The 27249-nt window shown below is 43.5% G+C and overlaps 1 protein-coding gene across 1 annotated transcript in view; it reads left to right on the forward strand.

Moving 5' to 3' along the window:
* Positions 1-27249, forward strand: part of IBTK (inhibitor of Bruton tyrosine kinase) — a 183793-nt gene that overhangs the window by 33959 nt on the left and 122585 nt on the right. The window contains 5 exon segments of the mRNA XM_030188611.1: positions 237-407; positions 10592-10709; positions 24322-24502; positions 26701-26777; positions 26780-26823. Coding sequence (XP_030044471.1) covers positions 237-407; positions 10592-10709; positions 24322-24502; positions 26701-26777; positions 26780-26823 — 591 coding nt within the window.

Genomic DNA, 27249 nt, shown 5'->3' on the forward strand with positions numbered 1-27249 from the left:
ACAAAATGGTAACCCTACCTCGAAGAAAACTAATAATGGGTGAGCACCTTTGCTTTATTGGTATGCTTTATTCCTGTAGGATCTGTTTAAAACATTGTTTTTACTTATATTTATGACCTCTTTAATAGTGGGGTTTGATAGTATTTTTGAGTGAAGACATTTGCTAGATGGTCATGTATGATGATTTATTTATCTATAAAATTACAACCGTATTTTTTTGTCTACTTGTACTGAAGGTTCCTCGACTGGTAGCAGGCCTGATGGGTCACCCATGTTCTCAGGTGGCTGCTGCCAGAGATCACACTGTGATTTTAACAGAATGTGGATATGTTTACACCTTTGGTTTAAATACATTTTATCAGCTGGGCATTCAGCCGCCTCCTCCCAGCTGCAATGTACCTAGGCAGGTAAGCTGATTTTTAAATTGAATTCATAGAAGGCTGTATGCTAACAAAAAAAAAAAGTAACTTGCTGGCTCTCAGTCTGATGACTTAGATGCAGTACTGTGCTCTGTCATATGGGACAAAAGACTTGATTATCTGGCTTGCTTCTCTCTTTCTCATTGTCCTGAGTATGCTGTTGAAGCCTGTGAGATGGGAATTCCGTCACAGCACAATAGTGACACCCATTCGGGATTTAAGTTGCATATGTGTCAGGTTCTGAAGGGTTTCACAGTCTGTGGTCTCTTACTCTAGGCTTGCTGTGATGCTTGCTTCATACAGAGAGGATATTTACAAAGAAAACGAAAGAGAAACTCTTGAGTGGCTGTAAAGAAACGATCATGAAGAAATACTAGTTAGATGCATGTTCAAGCTTCCTGCTTAAATCGGAATAGGTGGAAGATACTGGGCAAAAATTCAAGGAATATGGAATATTCAAAGTCAAATGAATATTTTTTTTTTTTTTTGGGGGGGGGGGGGGGAAGGCATCAGATTGAAATCAAAGATTTGTCTTTGAGGTGAAACTGTTTAACAGTCACAAAAGTGGATTACATAATTGCACTTTGATGTTGAATGGACAGAAATTTCCTGAGCTCCATGGAAAGACAGAAGTCTCAGTGCTCCTACTACTACTTATCATTTCTAAAGCGCCACTAGACGTACGCAGTGCTGTACACTTGAACATGAAGAGACAGTCCCTGCTCGACAGAGCTTACAATCTAATTAGGACAAACAGGACAAACAAGAGATAAGGGAATATTAAAGTGAGGATGATAAAATAAGGGTTCTGAACAAGTGAATAAGGGTTAGGAGTTAAAAGCAGCATCAAAAAGGTGGGCTTTTAGCTTAGATTTGAAGACGACCAGAGATGGAGCTTGACGTACTGGCTCAGGAAGTCTATTCCAGGCATATGGTGCAGCAAGATAAAAGGAACGGAGTCTGGAGTTAGCAGTGGAGGAGAAGGGTGCAGATAAGAGAGATTTACCCAGTGAATGGAGTTCCCGGGGAGGAATGTAGGGAGAGATGAGAGTGGAGAGGTACTGAGGAGCTGCAGAGTGATTGCACTTATAGGTCAATAAGAGGAGTTTGAACTGTATGTGGAAATGGATAGGAAGAAAATGAAGTGACTTGAGGAGAGGGCTAATATGAACATAACGATGCTGGCGGAATATTAGTCATGCAGCAGAATTTTGAACAGATTGAAGAGGAGAGAGATGGCTAAGTGGGAGACCTGTGAGAAGCAAGTTGCAATAGTCTAAGCGAGAGGTGATAAGAGTGTGGATGAGGGTTCTGGTAGTGTGCTCAGAAAGGAAAGGGCGAATTTTGGTGATATTATAGAGAAAGAAATAGCAGGTTTTAGCAGTCTGCTGAATATGTGCAGAGAAGGAGAGGGAGGAGTCGAAGATGACCCCAAGGTAACGAGCTGATGAGACAGGAAGGATGAGAGTGCTATCCGCAGAAATAGAGAATGGGGGAGGAGGAGAGGTTGGTTTAGGGGGAAAGATAAGAAGCTCAGTCTTGGTCATGCTTAGTTTCAGATGGCACTGAGACATCCAGGCAGCAACGTCAGACAGGCAGGCTGATACTTTGGTCTGGATTTCGGCTGAGATTTTTGGTGTGGAGAGGTAGATCTGGGAGTCATCAGCGTAAAGATAATACTGAAAACCATGGGATGAGATCAGAGTACCAAGGGAAGAAGTATAGATGGAGAAAAGAAGAGGTCCCAGGACAGATCCCTGAGGTACACCAACTGATAGTGGGATAGAAGTAGAGGAGGATCCACTAGAGTATACACTAAAGGTACGCTTGGAGAGATAAGAAGAAAACCAGGAAAGAACAGAGCCCTGAAATCCAAGTGAGGACAGCGTATGAAGGAGTAGGCTGTGATCAACAGTGTCAAAAGCAGCAGATAGATCGAGAAGGATGAGGATAAAATAGAGACCTTTGGATCAGGCCAGGAACAGATCATTGGAGACTTTAGCAAGGGCTGTTTCAGTTGAATGAAGGGGGCGAAACTCAGATTGAAGTGGATCAAGAATAGCTTGAGATGAAAGAAAGTCAAGGCAATGGCGGTGAACAGCACGTTCAAATATTTTGGATAGGTTAGGGAGGAGGTAGATGGGGCGATAGTTGGAAGGGCAGGTAGGGTCCAATGAAGGTTTTTTAAGGAGTGGTGTGACTACGGCATGTTTGAAGGCATCAGGAACAGTCGCAGTGGACAGTGAAAGATTGAGGATTTGACAGATAAAAGGGATGGCAGTAGGAGAGATAGTGTTAAGTAGATGGGTGGGAATAGGATCAGAGGAACAGGTAGTTAGTTTCGAGGAGGAAATATGATGTGTAGTTTCCTCTTCAGTGATTTCAGAAAAGGAAGAAAAGGAGGCAGGGGTTGGAGGGTTGAGAGAATGGACTAAGAGAAGGAGAGGTGGAGGTGACCTGGTTGACAGGTGACATGTCCCATATTACAGTGGTCTTGTGACTCTTAACTAGTTATTTTTATTTTTCACTATGGCTGTCGCACGTACATGTTTTTTTTCCTGCAGCTCTCCTAGGGCCCTGTTTATTAAGGCACGTTATCATTTTTAATGCTCCTACAATTAGCACGTGAGTTCGTACATGGTTAACGCGCGTTAAATATGTTAACGTGCCTATAACATGGCTTAGTAAACAGGGCCCTTAGTATTTTATTAGAGTACGTGAGTACTTTTTTTCTCTTAAAGCTTTTTGCCAAAATGTGTCATTGTGATTTACCCTAGTTTGGCTTTTCAGCATTTGCAGTTTCAAAGTGTTTTATATAAACGTTTGCAGTTTCGAAGTATTTTATATAAACAATATATATTATTTTTGTATATCTCTTCTGTGCTGATCTAACATCTTTCTTTGGGATTGCATTTCAAGTATTTGGGACATAAAAATGCTTTCATCTTAGGTTTTACTAGTTTGCAGTTAGAAAGTAAAAAAAAACTACAAGTAGATTTTCATCCATGCTGAGGACAGAGTCAGCTGAGTCACAGTTGTAATAAGCCTGTTCTAGTCTTTATTCTTGCCTGGCTTTGAGGCTGCATTTTAGAACCTTTTAGTTCCAGGGTCAGTGCATTTTTTTTACAGTAGATTTAGCCTAAGAATATAGAATCTAAATTTATAGAATCCAAGATACCTCTTCATGGCCTTTTACCTTGACACCACTAAAGAGTGGGTGATAATATCTGTGCACCCTCTCTTTTCTAGTGTTGGGGAGAATCTCTCTATATATCATCCTGTTGGCAAGAAGGTAGACCTGAAGTACCATGTCCAGCCATCCTGAAGGTTAAAACAGTCCAGTTGCCAAACAAATGTGGTTGAGGACCCATACCTTGGCTCCTGAGTTTTGGGCTGGCTGCTAAATTCAAAGTAGACAAGAAAAAGCAACACTGGGCCTTCAAGAAAGAGACAATGGCAGTCCTTTATTGTGAAAAAGACCCAACACGGGCTGTGTTTCGGCGCACAGGTGCCTGCCTCAGGGGTCAGAGTGTGTCTTCACAATATATGAGCAGGAATGTTCAGACAGTCTGAGTAAATTGCCAGCCACCACTGAGTGTTTGTTCAATCCTAACAGACGCTGTCTGTGTGAAAACTGCCAAAAGATCTTTTGGCAGTTTTCACACAGACAGCGTCTGTTAGGATTGAACAAACGCTCAGTAGTGGCTGGCAATATATTGTGAAGACACACTCTGACCCCTGAGGCAGGCGCTTGAGCGCCGAAACATGGCCCGTGTTGGGTCTTTTTCACAATAAAGGACTGCCATTGTCTCTTTCTTGAAGGCCCAGTGTTGCTTTTTCTTGTCTATATTGTATGCTTGTATGCTGTATTACCCTCTCTTTTGTGATTACATGCTAAATTCAAAGAAAATTTGTCAAGCCTTCATTAAAGATATACGTTTGGTGATATAGCCAATTTTTAAACACGCATATGAAAACTTCAGAAATAGAAGTAGAACTCCATTAATTTAAAAAGAAAATACCCACACTTTCCAAGATAGACAGACATTGATAACATCAAGGAAGCATACATTGATGCTCTTACTGTCTATCTGGCAGTGCCCCGGTCTCGCCAAATGCTAAATGAAACAGGTGAGTTTTCAACTTAGATCTAAATTGTTTGTAAGATAATTCTGACTGTAGGTCCTGTGGTAAATTATTTGAAAGGCTGGGAGCCAAGAAAAAAAAAGACTTTATATCTAGTTGACTCCCCACGAGCTTGTAAATAGCCAACGAGCACCAATCTGTGGTCATTAATAGGACGTAATAAGAGACATGGAACTTAAGAGAGTTGCAAGATAATCTGGGGTACCATCATGAATAGCTTTAAAGTCTGAAGTTAGTATTTTGAATTTTACCCTAAACTGAACAGGAAGCCAGTACATCCTTAAAAATAAAGGGGTAACATGATCCCTGTGTTTAGCTCTATAAAGATATTGTGCTGCTGCATTTTGTAGGGATTGTAATCGTTTTAGATTAGAGAGGTACCAGTACAGAAGCATTGCATAGTAACATATAGTAACATAGTAAGTGATGACCGATAAAGACCTGAATGGTCCATCCAGTCTGCCAAACAGTCACACTTCAATTTTTTTTTTTTTTTGTGTGTGTCAATACATTTTTATTGGAAAAGATAATAAACATACAAAACCATCTCTCCCAGTGCACAACAAAACCAAACAGATACAACATGTATGAGCTCCCCTTACCCCCGTCTCTTACAAAAAGCAAACAGTCCTTCAAATATAACCAGACCCTCCCCCCTCCCTAACCCCATAAGCTTCTAATCTGTAATAGAGAACAACAGAGCTAAGTCTGATCATTTCTCCCCTTAAGGCGATCAGTAAGGATAACCAGATGCCGAAGATGAGCCATCTGCACTAACCAGTCTAATTGAGTGGGTCCAATGGTCTGCTTCCAAAATGCTGCAGTCATGCCTTTAGCTGCAGCTAAACATGGTCTCTTCAGTCCAACCTGCCAACGAAATCCTGCAGTGTTACTCAAACCCAGAAGGCAAGCTCTGGGTGTCAATCGAAAGGGTTTACCCAAGATTTAAGTTAGTACCTGAACCACACAAGTCCAGTAGACGTTCCTACCAAATATGAAAAAAGGTTCCTGTGGCTTGCAAACATCTCCAACACACATCCGTAGTTGTATTAGGAAACATTGCTTTAAGTTTTACTAGAGTATAATACCACCATGTAATTACTTTATAAGCATTTTTCTTTAATCAGTACACAAATAGAAGCCTTTTGAACTTCTGTAAACACACATTTCCATTCACTGTGTGTAAGCTCCCCTCCCAAGTCCTGCTCCCACTGGTCCATAAACTCAAATCTGTGAAAGGACCAACCCCGAAGAAATTTGTATATTAATGAGAGGTTGTGGCCAAGTAGACAATATTTGCCACAGATTTTTGAAGTGCTCGGTATCATCTTGGTCAGAATTATGCCAATCCTGTCCCATTGTATAATGTTTAACTTGCAGATATGAAAACACATCACCTTCAGACAACCCATATGTGTTTTTCAATTCTGCAAAGGGTATAAAGTCACCCACATCCAACAATTGGCGAAAATATGTGATCCCTTTCTCCTCCCATCTATAAAACACTCCACTTTACCGTCCCACCTGAAAGCCAGGCTGAAAATGAATCGGTGCTAAAGATGAACTATTCCCAATCCCCAGTCTTCTCTTTACCCTCCGCCACAGTCCCAAGAAATGTCTCATAAAGGGGTTGGCAATTCTCTGTACATACTCTAATGAAATCCGGGATAACCGAAGTAAATAGCATAGGGGAACAGTTGTGTGAAAATGCTCTTGCTCAAGCACCACCCCTTCTCTATTCGGGGATCCCTCCCAGTCCCAGAATTGCTTAAGCTGTCCTGCCCAAAAATACCAAAGAAAATTTGGGACTGCCGTATCACCCCATTTCTGCCCACGCCACAGGATCTTCTTGGTCAATCTGGGGGATCCTCCTCCCCATATAAACCTAGAAAAATCCCTTTGTAACATCCTCAGAACCCCCTCTGCCACTGCTATGGGCAGTGTTTGGAACAAAAACAATAAACATGGCGGTGCCCCACCATGATAGCCAACTAGGCTGCCACCTATCTAAATCCTCTTTAAGAGTTTGGAGTAGAGGATTGTAATTAAGGGTATACAGCTATGTAAAGTCCCTGGGAACCTGAATTCCCAGGTAGCAGAAGTGTGTGTTTGCCCATTTAAAAGGAAAATTAGCCTTTAAAAGAGCTTCCTCCCCAGCATCTAACAAAATTCCCCAAATCTCAGTTTTATCTAAATTAACTTTAAAGCCCAATAATTTCTCAAAGCTGTTCAACTCACTTAATATAACTGGTAAAGAGAGATGTGGATTGCCAACATACATCAAGATATCATCAGCAAATAAGGCCAAGGCAACTTATGTGGAGTCTTTTCACCCACCTGGAAACCACTGCTATCTGGATTATCTCTGATCCACTGTTCCAGAGGTTCAATTGACAGGACAAACAGCAAAGGCAAAAGTGGGCACCTCTGCCTGGTGCCATGAGTGATATTAAATGAGTGTGAGTAACCTCCATTTACTCATACTCGTGCCACAGGTTGGAAATAAAAATTGTGCATCCACTGACTGAAGTTGTTGCCCAATCCTACCTTAGCCAATGCCTTCCATAAAAACCTCCAGCTAACCCATTGAAAGCCTTCTCTGCATCCAGTGACAGAAGCAAGAGCCTCGTCTGTGTCCGCTGCGTCCCCCAGATGATATTAAGGTTCTTCGGATATTAACACTCACTTGTCGGGGAACGAAACTCTCCTAATCCTGGTGAATCAAATTAGGCAAAACTCCAGTTAAGTGAGTTGCTAAAACTTTTGCCAAAAGTTTAATGTCTATATTGAGCAGAGAAATCGGCCTATATGAACCACAATTCGCTGGATCCTTCCCCGGTTTTAAAATAACTATTATACCAGCCTCTCTCATACTTGGTGGTGAAATATCTCCATTCAGTAATCCGTTACCCACTCGTACCAGGTCCCCTATGTCTGTCCCCAAACTCTTGTATAACTTCGCACTGAGGCCATCTAATCTGAGGCCTTACTCATTTTTAAGTTCTGAATCGCACCGTGCAATTCATCTGATTGTATAGGTGCATTCAAGCATATTCTGTCCTCTTCTGATAAAGTTGTTAATACATTACTTTGTAAGTAAGTTTCCAATTGCTCATCATCATGAGTCTTGCACTCTTCATATAGGTTTTTATAAAAAGTCAGAAACTGCTTGCTCCCAGATAGAATCATCTGAATAGCATAAGTAGCCACCTGGATCTCTAATTTTTTGTATCGACTCTGAAGCTTGAAGTGCCATTAATAGCCGGGCCAGCTGTGTCCCAGACTTGTTACTAAACTCAAAATGTCTGTGCTTCATACATCTCATAAAGTCAACCAGTTCCAGCTGCCACCGCCCCAGTTCTGCACGATGGCGAAAAAATGGGCCCTCCCACGGTATGGGGCCATAAGCCCCTACTAAGACCAGCTCCCTGTCTTGCAAGTTCATGTGGATTCCTAAATAATGACCCCTTTCATCATGGAAAGGCAATTTGCTAGTGCACTGTAATGATTTGTGGCGCAAATCACTACCCCATTCTGTCAACCCATAGAAGGGGAGCAGTATACCTCTCCAACCTACCACTCTTTTAAGTTTTTGATGCTCGGTGGAAGACAACCTAATTTCTTATAAACACACAATATTTGCGCATGGCACGTCAGGACCCCCAGTATATTAGTGCATTTTATAGGTGAGGTAATATCCCCCACGTTCCATGAAACAAGGCACAAGGCCTTGTGTACAATGTTACTCAGTTACAAAAGAATGGGGGGATATTACAGCAAAGACTGAATCTCATGAGGGCACACTCCAGGTGCCCAACCTCACCCGCGAATTGATGTTGAAAAAAACAATCATCTTGTTCATAGAAAAAGGAACCTTATTCCCCCAGCAACCCAAGAACTCTGCAACAGCCTCCCCCTCCCCGCCTGCTCCCAACCAACCTCCCTTCCCCAAAAATTCTTCTAGATGTGACCCTACAGCCATTCAGTAGGGGAACAAGAGATCACAAAAATGACAGGGAGACACCCCCCCCCCCCGCCATCCCTCAAGTTTATAAAAGAACACAGTAAGTCGTTATTTGCAAAGAACTCTGGTCCCAGTCAGTCATAAAATCCACAGTCATGCCAGAGCTAATATAATGAAATGGTGGTCTGCAAAAAATAGGCATAAATTATAAGGTTATCCATCCACTCCTGGAAGAGCATTACATAAGTACATAAGTAATGCCACACTGGGAAAAGACCAAGGGTCCATCGAGCCCAGCATCCTGTCCATGACAGCGGCCAATCCAGGCCAAGGGCACCTGGTGAGCTTCCCAAACGTACAAACATTCTATACATGTTATTCCTGGAATTGTGGATTTTTCCCAAGTCCATTTAGTAGTGGTTTATGGACTTGTCCTTTAGGAAACCGTCTAACCCCTTTTAAAACTCTGTCAAGCTAACCGCCTTCACCACGTTCTCCGGCAACGAATTCCAGAGTTTAATTACGTGTTGGGTGAAGAAAAATTTTCTCAGATTTGTTTTAAATTTACCATACTGTAGTTTCACTGCATGCCCCCTAGTCGTAGTATTTTTGGAAAGTGTGAACAAACGCTTCACATCCACCTGTTTCACTCCACTCATTATTTTATATACCTCTATCTTGTGCTTCCTGCACTGATTCCAGGATTTTCCATTACCCATCTATGTAAACTTTAAGAATTGCAGGTTACAGAAATAAGAACTGGACCCCACGTTCGTGGAGGCCATTGCAGATCAGTGTAAACCGCTTCCATCGCTCTAGCACTTCTTGAAAAGTGATACTGCCTTGTACTCATATCGCCATTTATCATGGTTCTGGTGGTAACATCTCAATAATTCTACTTTATCTGTATAATTTAAAAGTTTTACTATGACCACGCGAGGTTTGGTGTGGCGGGGCCACAGACACCCCAGTCTGTGTGCACACTTCATCTGGAGTTGATCTCCACCAGCGATGGACGGGAGAAAAGAGGCTGGCCAGTGCTCCAGCGCTTGGGGTAGTTTTTTGTCAGGCAAAGCTTCTGGCAGCCCCACCAGACGCACAGTGTTGCTGCGGGACCTATTTTCCAGGTCATCCAATTTAAGCACCTGATCTTTCACCTGGGCCTTTAAAGCATCAAGCTCCGAGTTCATGTTGCCCGCATAATCTTTAAAGTCAGACATGCGTTGTTCCTTCAGCTCAGTAAAGTGTGACTCAAAAGTCTATATTTGGTCAAACAGGTTTTCCCACTTGGGTTCCAAAGCTTGAATCACTGAAGTAGTAATCTATGATAATTGCATTTCTGTAAATGCATGCAGTGTGGTTCCTGCTGTGTCTGCCATTTTGTCCTCTCCATGGGTCTGCCCTTCTCCTTCTGCACTCTTTTAGATGACTTTGCTCTGCCCAGAGAGGTAAGAAACTTGCCCATATAGCAGTCTCCCATATACTGTACCTGGCAGAACCAGCAAAATTACGAGGGTCTCCTAATAAGATAATAAAGAAAGGGGGGTCTCCGGAGCCAAGCAGATGCACGACTGCTTAGCTCACTGTATCACATGATCTCCTGCACATATTTTTATAACACACATGCCTACATTAGCACCAACTCCCGAGCAGATGGAACTGTATATGGGTGTCTCTTTGTGCGATTGTTGCAAGTTTTGAGAGGTGTTTTTATAAAGATACACAGCTTTATAGGTTTGTTTGTTTTTTTTTAACTGGTAGAAGTACTTGCACTATGGAAGCCTGTGTGTGTTTCAACAAAGGGCAGTTTTCAGCAATCCATTTTTCTTCTGTAAATAACTTTGATTGAAAGATTGGGATTTATTAACTGCCTTTATGAAGAGGTTCGTAATATTTTAAAGTTGCCTTAATGTTCCTATAGAGTACTTGGTAAAATCAAAGTATTTGGAGTGTTTATTTTAATTGAATAGCTCGTATTAATTGGTTTGATTCAGATTTGTTTTGCTGTATATTATAGAAACCCTTATCTGAAATGTGAACTACTTCCTTTATTTGTCTACAGGTTCAGTCAAAAAGTCTTAAAGGAAGGACTGTTGTCGGAGTATCTGCAGGAAAGTTCCATACAGTGCTATGGACTAAAGAGGCTGTCTATACTATGGGCCTGAATGGTGGTCAGCTAGGTGAGCACAGTCAGCAATTTTGAAACCGTGTTTTGGGGCAAAACCCAACTTACTATTTACCCGTGCACTTTGCCCAGCTTTCAAAAGGAAAGTAAATGCGTACTTTCACTTTGAAACTTGCCATAGATGCAAAGTACCTGTGGGATATTTGCCATCTGGTTTTTAAGTAGTTAACTTTTTCCATGAAAAATAATGTGCATAGATTTGAAAAAGAAATCTAGGCTTGTAGTTTGCCTTCCCCTACCTAAACACACCACAGGGATCATTTTAATCCAGTTGTAGCCATACAGGAATGCCTTTTTATCTATCTTCCCCCCCCCCCCCCTTCTTGTCCCTCATCAACCATGGTGTACTCTTTGCTTCTTCCAAGCTAACCTTATGGTTGTCCTAAGTTTTTAGTTGGAACTCCCCTCCCTCGAAATACAGCTTTCAGCTCCATGGTGCATCCTTATGCATGTCTTTACCTCATGACCTTTATTTAGAATTTCCCTGTGGTAAGTTCAAAGCTTCCCTTAAAGCCTTCGGTGGAGGAGGGAGGTGGCCTCCCTCCTCTTCCATTGATGGAAGGTAGGGGGGTGGGGAAGGGCTGGTAAGACCACCAGGGGTGGGGAGGGGATTGACTCACGGCCCACTGGGCCACCAGGGCTTCATTCATGGGAGGGTATGCCGGGGGGAGGGGTAGGGGGGCTGGAGACCCACCGGATCTCCAGCCCCCCGAACTTGTGTTGGGGGGGGGGGGGTTGGGGACTGGAGGTCTGCTTGACTCTGTGTGGGGATACTTCTGGGTCTGGTAGTCCCATGGACCTCCAGCCCCTGTGTTTGTGCCCAAGTGCATGCTAAGGCACAATCCTCCCACACTTTTACCCTTTCATCAGAGTGAATAGCATGCTTAAATGGGTAAAGCCCAGTGCTGTTCCAGCGCTATTTTTAGAGCACTGTTTGGAACAGTGCGGGGCTTTCGATCATCTGCCTTATAAGTAACATAGTAGATAATAGAAGAAAAGACCAATTGTGCCATCCAGTCTGCCCAGTTACTTCTATCTGCATTGCCGAGAATAAATCCAAGCTGCAAGCCATGGAGCATAACCATTTACAAGATCTCTCTGCTTATCCAAAGCAGGTTTTTCTTCATCTACCCAAGATGGTAGGATAAAAGTGAGAAATACACCAAAGTGGCTACTTATAGCTGTGTTGTGAAAGCACATGACCATATTTAGTCACTCTTCCCATGCCATTTTTTTCATCCAGGGTTTTAATTGTATAACTTACAGGGTTAGAAGTCTCAGTTCCTTTGAAATTTGGTATCTGTGGGTATAAAAATCCATTAGGCATTTTCAGGACAATTCTGTAACAGGGCACCTGCAGTTAGGCATGACTTGCGCACATAATTACTGAAAAGAAATTAGCACTTATGCACATAATTGCACTACATACTATTCTATAAGTGCATAACTGCAAGGGGGGCATATTAGACAAAATTGTCCCAGTAATGAATAAGAAAAAAATACAGACCCAAATCATCTCCCTGGTTCAATGAGGATTTAAAAAAAAAAAAAAAAAAAAAAAAAAAAAGTCACTGCAGAAAACTAGAATGGAGATGGCTCAAGCACAAAACCGATGAAACAGAGCTGGAATGGAAAAAAGGAATAAGAACCTGCAAGGCGAACATAACACATGCAAAGTACAGCCAGTACAGAGAACAATTAGGAACAGACTATAGAAATGCAAAAAACCTATACAAAACAGTACATTACCTACTGGCCATAAATCCTGTTTCATCGCAGAATAAAATGACCCCATCTGCACAAGATCTAGCAAAATACTTTGAGAATAAGATCGCAGACCTAAGAAAAGGACTGACATGAGACAATGGGAACTTAGACACATACATAGAGGAAATGGAAACATATCACCAAGGTTTAGTTGCGGACAGAAACTGGACAATGTTCACTCCTCCCACATTTGACATCATTAGTCAAACCGTATAAAAGATTCTCAATGGCATTCTGTATTCTAGATGATTTTCCTAACTACCTGATGAAAGGAGCCCCTACACATTTCATAGACCAAATCCGTTCTTACACATCATCTTTCCAATGGCCTATTTCCTACAGAAAAGAGCAGCGTAGTCCTAACTCCAATCCCAAAGAATACACAAAACAGTAAAATGGAGATCTAAAACTACAGACTGGTTGCATCCACACCTCTCATGACCAAGATCATGGAGGGCCTAGTAGCCAAGCAGCTCATGGATTACCTCAACAACTTTTCTGTATTCCACGAATCTCAATTGGGATTCTGGCCACACCACAGCACAGAAACAGTACTAATAACACTACTAGCCAACTTCAAAAGAGAGATCAGCACAGGCAAGAAAATCTTACTGCTACAGTTCGACCTGTCAAGCACATTTGTTATGGTCAATCACAAGATCCTGGTAATACTTATGGACAAAATTGGTAGTGTATCGGTAGAGAAGTACTAAAATGGTTAAAGGGATTCTTGACATCCAGATCCACACTCTCACCCACCTCCCCATTGAACAGCAGAGTGTGGAGTCCTGCAAGGTTCACCAATTTCCCCTATACTCTTCAATGTAATCATGATCCCACTAGCCAACATACTGCAAGAAACGGCTTTAATCTATTCATCTAATTTGATGATCTCCTCTTTTCAGTAGGAGACACACTTGTAATACTCCTCCTTTCCAATAGGAGGTGTTATAGATCAAGAAACTTCCCCCCACACAGTCACTAGGAAAGTATATTAAACAAACTTGTGATGCAGCCACACTCAATTTGGGGACCTCTGCCCTTAATCAGAGCCCCAGGACTCAGTCAGGACATTCCCAGAAGCATCCAAAAAAACAGCTCTTAACTATAGCTGCTCATACCTTCAGTCTTAGGGGTAGGGGTCCTCTTTACCTTCAGGGTGATTTCTCAATTACCAGCCATCGTGTCTAGACTCCCCCCCCCCCCCCCCCACCCCGAGGCTTCCCTTGGCAACAGGTTGCAGTTCTCGTATGCTTGTGACGCCCCTTTGGCACCTTTTCTGGGGAATATACCCCTGGATTAGCAGGCTTCACCGGATATACAAAATAGGCACTTCATATACAAACCCAGTCCAGCTAGCATTAGCTAGCTCCTCTATAGGCTTTGCAGGATATGCAAATTAGTCAATCAGTAAGCAAATCCACTCCAGCTAGCGTTAGCTAGCTCTTCTATAGGCTTCATTAACCATTCTGCAAGGGAATTCTTCTTTCACCAAACAGTTCATCAAATACTCTTTGACTGAGCCCTCTTTGTGAGGGACCTGGGTCTCAGGTTAGAACAGCCACCACTGCTTGGACAGAACTTTTATTTTCACTTCAACTTTACAGTCCTGTCCTCAACCCCCGGCTGTTAGTATCAGAGTCTTACTTCAAAGGACCCAGTGTTACCTTCACACTGGGGTCAAATCATCTTTATCCTTCCCATTATCATAGAATCTGGGTAAGTACCCCTTGTCTTTAAGTTCCTTATGGACCTTTCCTTTGGGGTCCATGCCCCGGGGTTTCCAACCAGACTTCGTCCCTTTCGCTGGAGTCTGCTCAGCATCCATCCTTCTTCAGTGTGGTTCCCTTCCCCTTGGGGGAAGTGCCTTTTTAAAGGACTGCTTATCACCAATCCCACTTTTCCTGGGCTCCTTCTACCGGTTCTGGAAAAGTCCAGAACCTTCTCCAGGGGCTTAAATCCTAAAGGGAACTACTTCTTTCCCACTGCTACGAGCCCTCCCCTTCTCACTTAGCAAAGGGTAACATCTACCTCTCCCCCCTCCCAGCTATTTTGGGACGGGTTATCACCGAGGTAGGGCTCCCTCCAGTGGTTTCTACAAGATAACTCAAGCCTCTTCAATGCCAGAGCACCCTCTAGTGTTCTCTTCCCTTGCATGCAGGTTGGTTTTAACCTGTCAGTGGCCTCCTTCAGGTCAGTACACCAACCTTCCACCATGAGAGTTCCCTCTGGTGGCAAAGTCATGTCAGGGCATGTTTTATATTTATTACACTATGCAGATGATGTATTGATCTACATCCCATTTGACAAGGACACGATGGAAATCGATACCAAAACAAACCAAGGAGTGAATGTTCTAGAATCCTGGGCATCTACATTCAAACTAAAATTAAACAGAGAAAAAACACAATTCCTAATCCTCACATCCACCTACTGCAAGGAAACCTTCTGCAGCTTTACTGTAAATGGGATTACCCACCTGATATCAGACAGCTTGCAAGTCCTAGGGATTACACTAGATCGAAGCCTATCCTTCAAGCAGCAGACAACGAATGTAGTCACAAAAATGTTCCGAACAATGTGGAAACTAAGGCACATAAGAAGATACTTCCCAAGAAAAATTATCAGAATGCTAATGCAAACACTAACCTTAGCACACCTAGACTAGTGTAATGGAATCTACGCTGGATGCAAAGATCAGACCCTGAAAAAAATTACAAACGGCGTAAAACACTGCCGCAAGGCTGATTCACAGAAAATCTTGCTTCAACAGAACCACCCCACTACTCCCAAGCCCACTGGCTCCCATTGAAAGCATGAATAACATTCAAGCTCTGTACATTGGCATATAGAATTATTTTTGGTCTTGCTACTGGTTACATAGCAGACCTACTAACTCTACCATTGCGCATCATCAGCAATGAATCGAGAAACTACCTAACACTCCACTTCCCTGATTGCAAGAGTCTGCAATACATATCATTTTACAAGTTGGGCTTTACATATATATCCATGCAAAACTGGAACGCACTCCTGAAGACCTTAAGAAATATACACCACTACCTGCTTTTCCATAAACAGCTCAAAGCCGCCTTCTTCAAAAAGAAGAATTGGGGGATCACTAAGTAAGACATATCAACTAGAATGTACCTTGTTAATTTGATTCTTGACACTAATCTGAACTATATCTTTCCCTCCACAGACAAGCCATTGACTGCAAACTCCAACTACATACCTTCAACAAAAGCCTAGAAAAACACAACCACCGTTTCTCACGTACACTCTAATAATATTTCAAGTATCTTCCAGTTCCAGAAAATGTAATCAAATGTAACAGTTATATTTTGTTTGTAAGCCACACTGAAATGATGTAAATTGGAAAATGTGAGGTATAAATGCTGAAATAGACTTTTCTGTCTATTATTTTTTATTTTAGTATAACAGGTTACTATGCTAATGCTGAAGATTATAGCACACTAGTAAGAAAGGCCCATTTCAAAACGCAATGAAATGGGCGCTAGCAAGGTAAATTCCTACCCATCCTCCCTCCTTGGCGAGTTCCATACCCCCCTCCGTCCCTCCGTCTCTCCCTCTCGAGTTGCAGACCCCCTCCCTCGCAGTTCAAGGCCCCCTTCACGCTCCTCCCACGAGTTGCAGAGTCCCCCCTCCCTCCGATTAGAACCCCTCATTCACGTTACTGCCTGCCCCCCCCCCCCCATGGCGCGACCCTGTGGACACCACCCTTTCCTCCGCAAAACCTGCCCCGAAGCCTCTGCGTACTTCTGCTGACAGAGGCGAACTTCTCTTCTGGGCTGCGGGGCGTTCCTTTTTTTTTTTTTTGTTACATTTGTACCCTGCGCTTTCCCACTCATGGCAGGCTCAATGCGGCTTACATGGGGCAATGGAGGGTTAAGTGACTTGTCCAGAGTCACAAGGAGCTGCCTGTGCCTGAAGTGGGAATTGAACTCAGTTCCTCAGTTCCCCAGGACCAAAGTCCACCACCCTAACCACTAGGCCACTCCTAGTTTTTGTGCGTGCGTCTGATGTCAGACGCACGCACAGAGACTTCGACAGATACTCCTTCATCAAGCCATGCCCCGCAGGCAAGAAGAGAAGTTCGTCTCCGTTAGCAGAGGTAGGCGAAGGCTTCGGGGGAGGTTTCTCGGAGGAAAGGGTGGAGTGCAGAGGGTCGTGGCAGGGGGGTCCAGGGGGCAGTAACGCGGAGGAAGTGTGCTGCAATCGGAGGGAGGGGGAGTGTGTAACTTGTTGGTAGGGGCGTGACGGGCCTTGAAGTGGTAGGGATGGAGGAAGGGAGTGACGTGTGGGTGGGGCGGGTGTGTGGATGACCGTCTGTGTTCCGCCCTCGACGTCATCACGTTTGACGCGAGGACGGTGCACAGAGACATGGAGAGTTGGATGGCTTCACCACCATGAACTAACGAACCCTTCAGGGAGTGTGCTGATGGCTTCAGAACGTTGAGGTTGTGTTTTATGTACAGACTAGTAAAAAAGGCCTGTTTCTGTTTGAAAGGAAATGGGCACTAGCAAGGTTTTCCTCTGAGTGTGAATGTTTGAGAGAGTGTATGTGAGAGTAACTGTGTGAGAGAGGCTTCTGGTCCTGCTGCTATGCATTCCCAGTGTTGTGCTGATTCACTGCTCCCTATATCGTGGCTCCGCCCCTCTCCCTTCTACTGGCCAATCTGGTGTGGGTTGTGTGATGTCACTATTATCTACTACGTGAGGGACACCACCTCCAGCGGAAACAATGGTTCCAGGCAGCCTCAGAATGTTGGAGGTGAGAATTATTATATAGGATGGGGCGTGGCTGAGGGCGGGTCTATGAGTGAGGGTGAGTGGTCCTGATAGCCTAGCCTACGAAGAGTACAGGAGTTCAGTGCTTCACTGCCACGGAGTGCGCTTCAGAACGTTCGAGGTGGGATTTATTTATATAGATGTTAAAACTCTCCATTACAACCATTCTTTGCTTCAGCAGCTTGAGAAATCCTCCATCTCAACTTTTGGGGATGGAAGAGACAAGTCCTTAAAATTTCATGTTGCCCTGGAAGAGGCCACATACCATCTCATGCAGTCTACTTAGAATGCCTACAACATAACTTTGTGAGCCACAGCCAACACCATCAGTTTGCAGCTTGTGGCTTGACTTGATGCCTCTGGTCTCAAAGAGGACTTCCGTAACTGCCTGGTAGTTGCACCATGTTTAGTGATGTGGGGTGGGGTAGGGAAGACAACTTCTTTGGGGGCAAGGTCAAAGACACAGTCCCAGATCAAAGACAGCTGTTCTGTTCTGCAGGAACTCTCCTCATAGCTGCCTGATCAATCACTAAAGTACAGGAGGCCAGGGCAATCCACATACTGAAGACCTTATCACTAACAGTTCTTCCAGCAGTTTTATCCCCAAAGGAGATTCTCTGGGTACCCTCTATCATCTTCCTAATGTCAGTTTCCTTAGCCTGCTCTCAGAAGACAAGGCCCTGCGAGATCAAGGTACTGACACCCAGCACATCAAATGCCCTTAAACCTACACCTAGTTTGACATTCTGCTAGTAGGGGGTAGCCTCTTTTATTTCAGAAACATCTAGCCAATAATCACAACAGTCAGGGATACAAACAGCTTCCTTTGCAAACCTCCTACTTCAAGGCTCATACATACTTCCACCACTCCTCAGCATCATGTTGCCATCCTAGCAGCAATGCAGTAGAAGAACTAGTTTCTCCTGCACAATGGGGTGATGACTTCTACTCCAGATTCTTTCTAATCCCCCAAGAAGTCATGAGGTCTCCAGCCTGTTCTGGATCTTTGCAAGCTCAGTCTCCTCCTGAGAAATTCAGTCTGAACTCCCTTGCCACGAATCTCATGCTTATTGGTTGCAACAGTTTGGTAACCTTTCTAGAGTTAGGGATACCTATACTTAAATCTCGGTCCTTCCCCAGCACTGGCAGTGTCTGTGCTTCACATTCTGCAGACAAGATTGCCAGTACCATGTGTTCCCTTTGGGCCCGTCATTAGCTCTGACCTTTCACAAAAGGTTTGGCCATAGTTGCAATACATACCACTTTCTGTTTAATTGGCTTCTTTCTGCACTCTCCAAAGAACAACAATTGAGTACCATACAACCCACTCCAGAAATATTATAGGCTCTGGGCTTCCTCATAAATTATAAGAAGTACAGTCTTACACCACTATATTGCTAGTTCTTCATGGGAGCCCAGATAAACAAAGCCAAAGCAAGGCAGGATCCAAGCAATCATGACACTGTCCCCCTAATTTTGTAATCTTGTGTTCCTGTTTTCATTCTTAACTGTGCAAAATTATGCACACAGATTATAGAATACTGCCAGTTACACGCATAATTGTAATGTTAAATTAGGTGTTATTATATGTTCTGTAATTTTAGTGTATATTTCCTGTTAGCATGAAACTGCTAGGGGGGTGTGGATGTGGGAGGGGCACGGATGGGTCAGGAGTATTCCTAGCACTCGTGCTAAAGTTATAGAATACTGCCTCCCTCCCTCCGAGTTCCACGCCCCCCCTACCTGCCTCCCTCCCTCTCCTCTGAATTCCAGGCACCCCCCCCCTTCGAATTCCAGGACCCGCCCCTCCTCCCCTCCTCTCCCCCCTCTCGTCTCAGGACACCTTTGAATAGTTTCCATCATCTGCAAATTCAATCATCTCACTCATTGTTCCGATTTCCAGATCATTTATAAATATAAATATGTTAAATAGCACCTGCCTCAGTACAGATGCCTGCAGCACTCCGCTATTCACCCTCTTCCATTGAGAAAAATGGCCATTTAACCTTACCCTCTGTTTTCTGTCCAATTACCAATTCCTAATCCACAGAAAGACATTGCCTCTTATCCCATGACTTTTTAATTTTCTCAGGAGTCTCTCAGGAGGAGCTTTGTCAAAAGCTTTCTGAAAATCTAGATACACTACATCAACTGGCTCACCTTTATCCACATGTTTATTCACATCTTCAAAAAATGAAGCAAATTGGTGCAGCAAGACTTCCTTTGGCTGAACCCATGCAGACTCTGTCCCATTAAACCATTTTTGTCTATGTATTTAGTAATTTTATTCTTTATAATAGCTTCCACTATTTTGCCCAGCACTGTAGTCAGGCTTACCAGTCTTTAATTTCCCGGATCACCCCTGGAACCTTTTTTAAAAATCAGTGTTACACTGGCCAGCCTCCAATCTTCAGATACTATGAACTATGGAGTTCCCTTTCAGAATTTTCTGTCCCCCCCCCCCCCCCCCCCCCCCCCCGCTGCCAACCAGGTACCTGTGCCATTTTTTGTACATACTATAGCTGTATGATAAACTTTCGTGTGTGGTGGGAGCACAGTAGTGAGAGGATTAAGGAAGTATGAGGCCAGAGCTCAAAGAATAAAGAAAGCAGTGAGAGGGTTCAGAATTTCCATAATGTACATGTATGATGCAAATCTGAATATATAGAGAGACTCGTATTCAATTGTATTTCATATATATTCATCGTGGTAATCCTGAAAACCCAACTTACTATTGGGCTCATTTTCGAAAGAGAAGGGCGCCCATCTTTCGACATAAATCGGAAGATGGACGTCCTCACAGGGTCATCCAAATCGGTATAATCGAAAGCCGATTTTGGACGTCCCTAACTGCTTTCCGTCGCAGGGATGGCCAAAGTTCAAGGGAGGCATAGCAAAGGTGGGATTTTGGCGTGTGTAAAACTAGGACATCCTTGACCCATAATCGAAAGAAACAAGGATGTCCCTGACGAACACATGGACGACTTTACCTGGTTGTGCTTTTCTTACGACCAAGGCACAAAAAGGTGCCCGAACTGACCAGATGACCACCAGAGAGAATTGGGGATGACCTCCCCTTACTCCCCCAGTGGTCACTAACCCCCTCCCACCCTCAAAAAAACATCATTAAAAATATTGATTGCCAGCCTCTATGCCAGCCTCAGATGCCATGCTCAGGTCCATCACAGCAGTATGCAGGTCCCTGGAGCAGTTTTAGTGGGTGCAGGCAGACGGACCCAGCCCCATTCCCCCCTACCTGTTACGTTTGTGGAGGAAACAGCGAGCCCTCCAAAACCCACCACAAACCCATTGTACCAACATCTAGGTGCCCCCTTCACCTGTAAGGGCTATGGTAGTGGTGTACAGTTGTGAGTAGTGGGTTTTTGGGGGGGGGTTGGGGGGGGTTGGGGGGGGGTTGGGGGGCTCAGCACACACGGTAAGGGAGCGATGTACCTGGGAGCATTTTATGAAGTCCACTGCAGTGACCCCTAGGGTGCCTGGTTGGTGTCCTGGCATGTCAGGGGGACCAATGCACTACAAATGCTGGCTCCTCCCACGACCAAATGACTTGCATTTGGTCGTTTCTGAGATGGACGTCCTTGGTTTCCATTATTGCCGAAAATCAGAAACTACCAAAACTAGGGACGACCATCTTGTTTCGAAAATACAGGTTTCCCCGCCCCTGGATCGGGACGTTCTGTGAGGATGTCCAAATCGAAACAAGGACGTCCCTTTCGATTATGCCCCTCCACGTGTGCCTCCAGGAGAGGGTCAAAGAGAAGTGAGTTAGAATACACAACTGCACTCTTTTCTACTGTGCAGGTAATATTCAGATCCCTTATCATTACTTATCTAGTCCCTCTAATCTTTCTGAGCTTAATTTCAGTCCTAAGTATGTTTTTGCTTGGCTATATGATCATTGCCTATTCCTTAATGCCAAGCAGTTCACTTCCCTAACCCTTATGTACTCCTCCCTTCTCGTCCCCTCATTGAGGACCGTCTGCTCTTTCAGGAACTCTGTCCCATTAAATCTAGATACACTGTATCAGCTGGCTCACTATGTTAAAATCCTTGGTATAATTTTTGATCACTACTTTATCTTTAAGCCAAAAATCGACTCAATTATTCGTGCTTCTTCTTTGCTTTCCATTGTGTTCATGCCGTGAGGCATTTTCTCCCCTCAACTGCAATCTAATTCCCTCTTCTAAGGGGCTGATGCACAGCTGCACCTGTTAAATACGAGTGCCGTGGTAAAAATTACTGAGTCATAAATAGCGACCAATGTACAAAGGAGAATTTATGTAAATGAAATGCACAGATCCCCCTTCGTGTATCGGTCACTGTTTGTGATTCAGAGTTTTCAAATTTGTTTGACAGCTTGGCGAAAATCCCTTGTGGTCCAGTGGACTGCCTCCGGACCCCCTCCCCCAGAGTAAAAAATCCCAGGTGGTCCAGTGGATAATGATCCCCGAGCATAAAAGCCCTGGTGTTCTGTTGTACCCTGCCCCTCCCACCAAGTAAAATACCCTGGTGGTCTATTGGATCTGACCCTCACCCCCAAGCAAATATTTTCCTGGTGGTCTAGTGATTACCTCCCCTCCCCGCCCCGTACCTTAAAAAGTTGGAGGCAGGAGGAACACCTCCTGCCTCTTGGCACATCCATTTTGTTCTGGATGGGTCTAGAGGCAGGAGGGAGGAGGTGTTGCTCCTTCTCTCCTGCCTCAAGCTTTTTAAGATACAGGGAGGGGAGGGGGAGTCACTACACCTCCAGGTAGATCTTTGCTGGGAGAGGAGGGGTGGGGTCCCCTGGACTACGAGGGTGAGTAGGCTGGGGGTGGCAGGGAGGGGGTGTGGGGTCCACCGGACCACCAGTGAATTGTTGCTTGGGTGTGTGGTGGGAGGCGGGGTCAAGGCCCACTAGACCACCGCGGAATCTTTAAAAGATTCGAGGGGTTGTGGGGGGTGGGTGCTGGGGTCAAGAGAGGAGAGGTATGGAGCACAAGCAGGCATCCTTTGCAGTTGCTTGTTTGTATTTCCCTCCTCTCTGTTATCTTCAGAGCAAAAAATTAATTTGTTAAAGCTAGGTGCTCTGAAGCTGTGCATCGCCTCAAATACTCATAATAATACTGATGAGCTTTTCCCCAAATGCTCGTTAGAATAATGATGAGCTTATTGTAATATATTTGCATGGGGTTCTTGCTGGCTGTTAACATCACACGTTAGAACCACAGCTCACTAAATAATGTTTGCTTTAGACTGGCTACAAACAGTCTAAAGCAAACGTTTAAGCTTTGTGCATTGGGCCCTAAATCTGGTAAACCCCCACCTTGATCACTCTAACTCCCTTTATGCCACTTTACTCTCTACAACAACTCGTTCAGTGTACTGCTATTTGCCTTCTTTACAACTCCAAAACTTTCGATCATGTCTCCAGGCCAAAAACTGGCTGCCTATCTCCTCATGTATCAACTTACATGAGGAGATAGGCAGCCAGGTAGGCTGGAAGACAAGATCCTAGTTCTTGTCTTCAAAGGGCATTTTCCATCTGCTTCCGCCTATGTCAACTGTTTGCTCACCCCATATATTCCCCTGTGAGGGAGTGGGTGGTACCTGGTCAGGTTCTCATAGGATCGCTCCTTCCGACTGAGTCAGCTGGGTTCTCATAGGAACACTTCCTAACTGAGACTGAGTCACCTTAGTGTAAGTTGGAGAGGAAGGGCTCAGGCAAGCACGTGGTTAAATACCTTGAGGTAAAATAGATCAAGGAGACCCTGAGTGAAGCGGTTTCCCAGAAGAGGCCCCGAGTCAAGATGTGTCTAAGGGAGTGGCAACCTAGGCTACAGTACCTGAGGGGAGTGCCAGGGAAGAGAAGTAGCCAGAGCAAAGTGTTTTCCTGGGGTGGGAAACTAAGCAGATAAGTCAGCCGCCAGAAATTAATGATACACGGACAGATGACTGCCAGGATAGGAAAGAACTTTGTAGAGTATTTCTAGTGTGTAAGTTTGGGGTGTGTGCAGAAGGGACCCAAGACATCATTTGTTGCCACAGTGTTTGGGTCTGGCTAGGAGCCATCCCCATGAAGAATATTGACGTGTATTATATTGTGAGAGAGGAAAAGAGACTTTACTTAAGCCTGTGAAGTAACAGAGCTGACTACAGCTTTTTTGTGTAAAGTACATTTTTATTTTTACCTGCAACGTGTGTGTGTTGTGTGTGCACCACATTTCTATGAGGTCCTGCAGCCAGCCACGAACGATGCTGCCACACCCTTCTAGAATCCTCCACTCTATCAACACAGGACAGCTTGCACTTCTGCCTCTCTCTTTCAGTCGCATGGACATTACCTGTGCCTCTTACTATGAGCTACATTGGTCCTAAGTTCTAGAATACACTCTTGGTGCACCTCTGCTTGGAACACTCCTTTAGTTTAAGGTTGCTCTCAAACCTTCCCTATGGCCTGACTTATACCCCTAGTACTCCTTGCTTTTCTCCTCTTCTTCCACTTGCACAAGATGCTTTTTTAAAAAATTGTAAATCACATAGAAATCAGTCTGGGCCCTTGCGGTATATCAAGAATGTGTAAATAAATACAAATTTACCAGCCTGTGTGGGACAAATGTTCTAATCTGCCAAATCTAAATCAAAAACATCTATTGTATCAGTGTTTATCAGACTTTGATGCGTCCTTGTTCCCTCACCCCCTGCTCTTCTTTGTAATATTATTTATTTATTTATTTATTTATTGCATTTGTATCCCACATTTTCCCACCTCTTTGCAGGCTCAATGTGGCTTACAATACATCATGGATAGTGAAAATATATAAGAGAATAGACATTTAGTATTACAGAAGTATCTTGGGTAACATGATAATGATAAAGCATGATAGTAGTATAATAAGCAAATTTTATGTTTAGTTGCATCAGTTCCTGTCTTGCTACCTGAAATATTCAACTAGGTGATGAGATTTTTTTTTCATTAATTGCACTACAGTATACTTCAGTTAAAGTTCCATTCTCTGAATTTATAGGATACTTGCTAGATCCAAATGGAGAGAAGTATGTAGTCGGTCCTCGTCAAGTGTCTGCTCTACATCATAAGGACATAGTTGTCTCTCTGGCTGCTGCAAGTGATGGTGCTACAGTGTGTATCACTGAAAGAGGGGACATTTACTTACTTACAGACTACCAATGCAAGAAGCTGGCTTCAAAGTATGTTTATTTTTCTTTTCAAGTCAAGTAACTACTTTATAGGGTTCTTGGTCAGTTTCACCTGGACAGTTCCCACCCACATATTTCCTTCTAAAAAATTGCCACCTAGGACAATTATAACCTAAATAATTCCCACCCTCATCAGTCATGAAGCATCACAGTCTAAAAGTTGTCTCCTTCTCTTTCCCCTTCCAGATCATTTTGGGGGGCAGTGCACCCCCCCCCCCCTGCAAACAGTACCTTTAACATGCCACACCACACCAAAAGAAAATGAAAATAAACCAAAATCCAAATGAATAAACAGCATCTGTGTGTAGCAGGCGAGTTGCCACCGGGACAGTTCCCACCCACCAATTCCCACCTGGACAATTCTCTCCTAGGACTTTTTCCCAAGGTGAACAATTGTTCCTAGGGCTGTTCCCCCCCCCCCCCCCCCCCCCCCGGATATTTCTTACTGGCATATAATTTTCATTGTTTTTGCTGTGTTGGTGTTCTGTTTTTTTTTTTTTTTTTCTTAAGCATTTTATCTTTTTTTATAAGAAATGTTGCACGGTGTGGTTGGTGGTAATTTCTGTATGTATGTATATATATATATATATATATATAGATAGATAGATATATAGATAGATATAAAATATTTTATGCTGATTATTAATTTGGATTTTGGTTTATTTAAATTTTTGTGATGTGGCATGTTAAAGGTAATGTTTGTGGGGTGTGGGGGTGCATGGTCCCCCCCCCTCCAAAAAAAAGATCTGGAACAGAAGGAGATACATTTCAGACTGTGATGCTTCATGATTGTTAAAGGTGGGAATTGTTCTCCCTGGAGATGTGGGAATTGGCTAGGTGGTAATTGTCCTAGGGTTCTAGGTCAGTCCCACCCATCAATTCCCATCTAGACAATTGGCACCTAGGACAATTACCATAAACCAATTCCTACCACATCAGGGAGGACAATTCCCAGCTATAACTTAAAAAAAAAAGAAACTCAAGAAACATTAGGACAATTAATCTCCTTCCCTTCCCCTTCTAGATCATTTGGGAGGGGGAAAATTACCTTTTACACATCTCTTTCCCTTTGTAGACATGTAGTTTTTTTACACTACATCCTGCCTGCCACTAAACAGAAAATATAGGAACAGGAAAAAAAAAGATTTTAAATGCTCCCAGGCTTCAACCTAATTCATGTTTAATGCCGGATATAAGTAATTAAATAGATAGAAACTCTTAATGTTGAGCACAGCACGTGCTAGGTGTCCCTATATTCAGCCCCTCAAAGTGACACACTGATTATGAATTATAACAAATAACTTTTCATAGGTAGAGTAGTAATTCCGTTATTATATGTCTCCTATGTACATCCATATGTTGCACAAATGGTGCTAGGTGTCCCTATAATCAGCCCTTCAAAATGACATACAGATTACAAATTATAACTAATTACCACCGTACCTATGAAAAGTTATTCTGTTATTATACTTCATCTATGTACATCCGTCTGCTGCACAAACGATCCTCCCTGTCAGCAACGCACCTAATCCTGTCAGCGTTTGAAATGAGCACTTGTCAGGACTTATGGGAATTCACTCAGAAAACAAAAAAGAGACGTGATACAAGAATTAAAACAAAGGTTAAAAAAAAGGATAGGGAGGATGGGAAATAACCGGGTGGAGGGGGGAAATATCCTGGGTGGGAATTGTCCCCCTTAAGTGGGAATTGGTTGGTGGGAACTGTCTGGGTGGCTACTCGCCAGATGCCATGCAAGTATCTTATAAGCATAGAAAAATGAAGGCAGGTAAAGACCATATCGCCTATCCAGTCTGCCCATCCATGCCATATACTCTCCTTTTCACTTCCTTAGAGCTCTTACGTAATTGTCCTAAGCTCTCTTGAATTCAGATACCATTTTCAAATCCACCACCTCCACTGGGAGGCCGGTCCATGAATTCATCACCCTACGTGCCCTCTTAACTAGGTGCTCCATTTATAAAATTACCTGTCTAAAGTTTACATACTGTGTTGAAGAGAATAGCTTTCTTTGGTGCTCATTTTCAAAGCACATGACTTGCAACTTTGTAAATCTGTGTGTTTTGAGAATGAGCCTCCACATTTTCAGGCAAACTATTATCTTTTTCTTTCATGCTCTTGAAATCAGTTTTTTAGTATCTGATTTAAACTTCCCTGGTTTTGTCCCACAGACAGCTGAACATAAAGAAGGTTCTTGTTACAGGAGGATTTCCTGACTATAAGACTGATGCACAGCACCTTAAAGAAGATGAGGATCAAAGGTGTGCATACTAGCCCTGGATCAGGCTGGAAGAGTAAGTTTTTATCGTATCGTATCGTTTCATGTGGACTATTAGAAGAAAATTTCTAAATTTTTAACTTTTCAACTTTAGGTATTTAAAAAAAAATTGCTGCTGAAAGAATGGCTTGGAAATGCTTTCAGCAGGGCTCTTTTTTCATAGGGTACTTGCCAGTACTGAGCACTGGCTCCAGTTGTCTGGTAAAGTTGACTGATGGTCACCAGATATTAATGAATGAGCTCAGGCTCTGCACACCCTGAACTCACATATAGGGGGAAATTCTATGAATCGCACTCAAGAATGGGCGCCAGAAAAGATTGGTGCTAAGCACAATCCTATAAAGGGCATGTGCCCTTTATAGAATCAAACTTGGTGCCGATTCCCGTGCCCTAACTTATAGGTGCTGAAACCAGGTGTAAATGCTGATGCCCAAGATAGGCG

Source organism: Microcaecilia unicolor, unplaced genomic scaffold, assembly GCF_901765095.1.
Source record: "Microcaecilia unicolor unplaced genomic scaffold, aMicUni1.1, whole genome shotgun sequence".
Classification (NCBI taxonomy): Eukaryota; Metazoa; Chordata; class Amphibia; order Gymnophiona; family Siphonopidae; genus Microcaecilia; species Microcaecilia unicolor.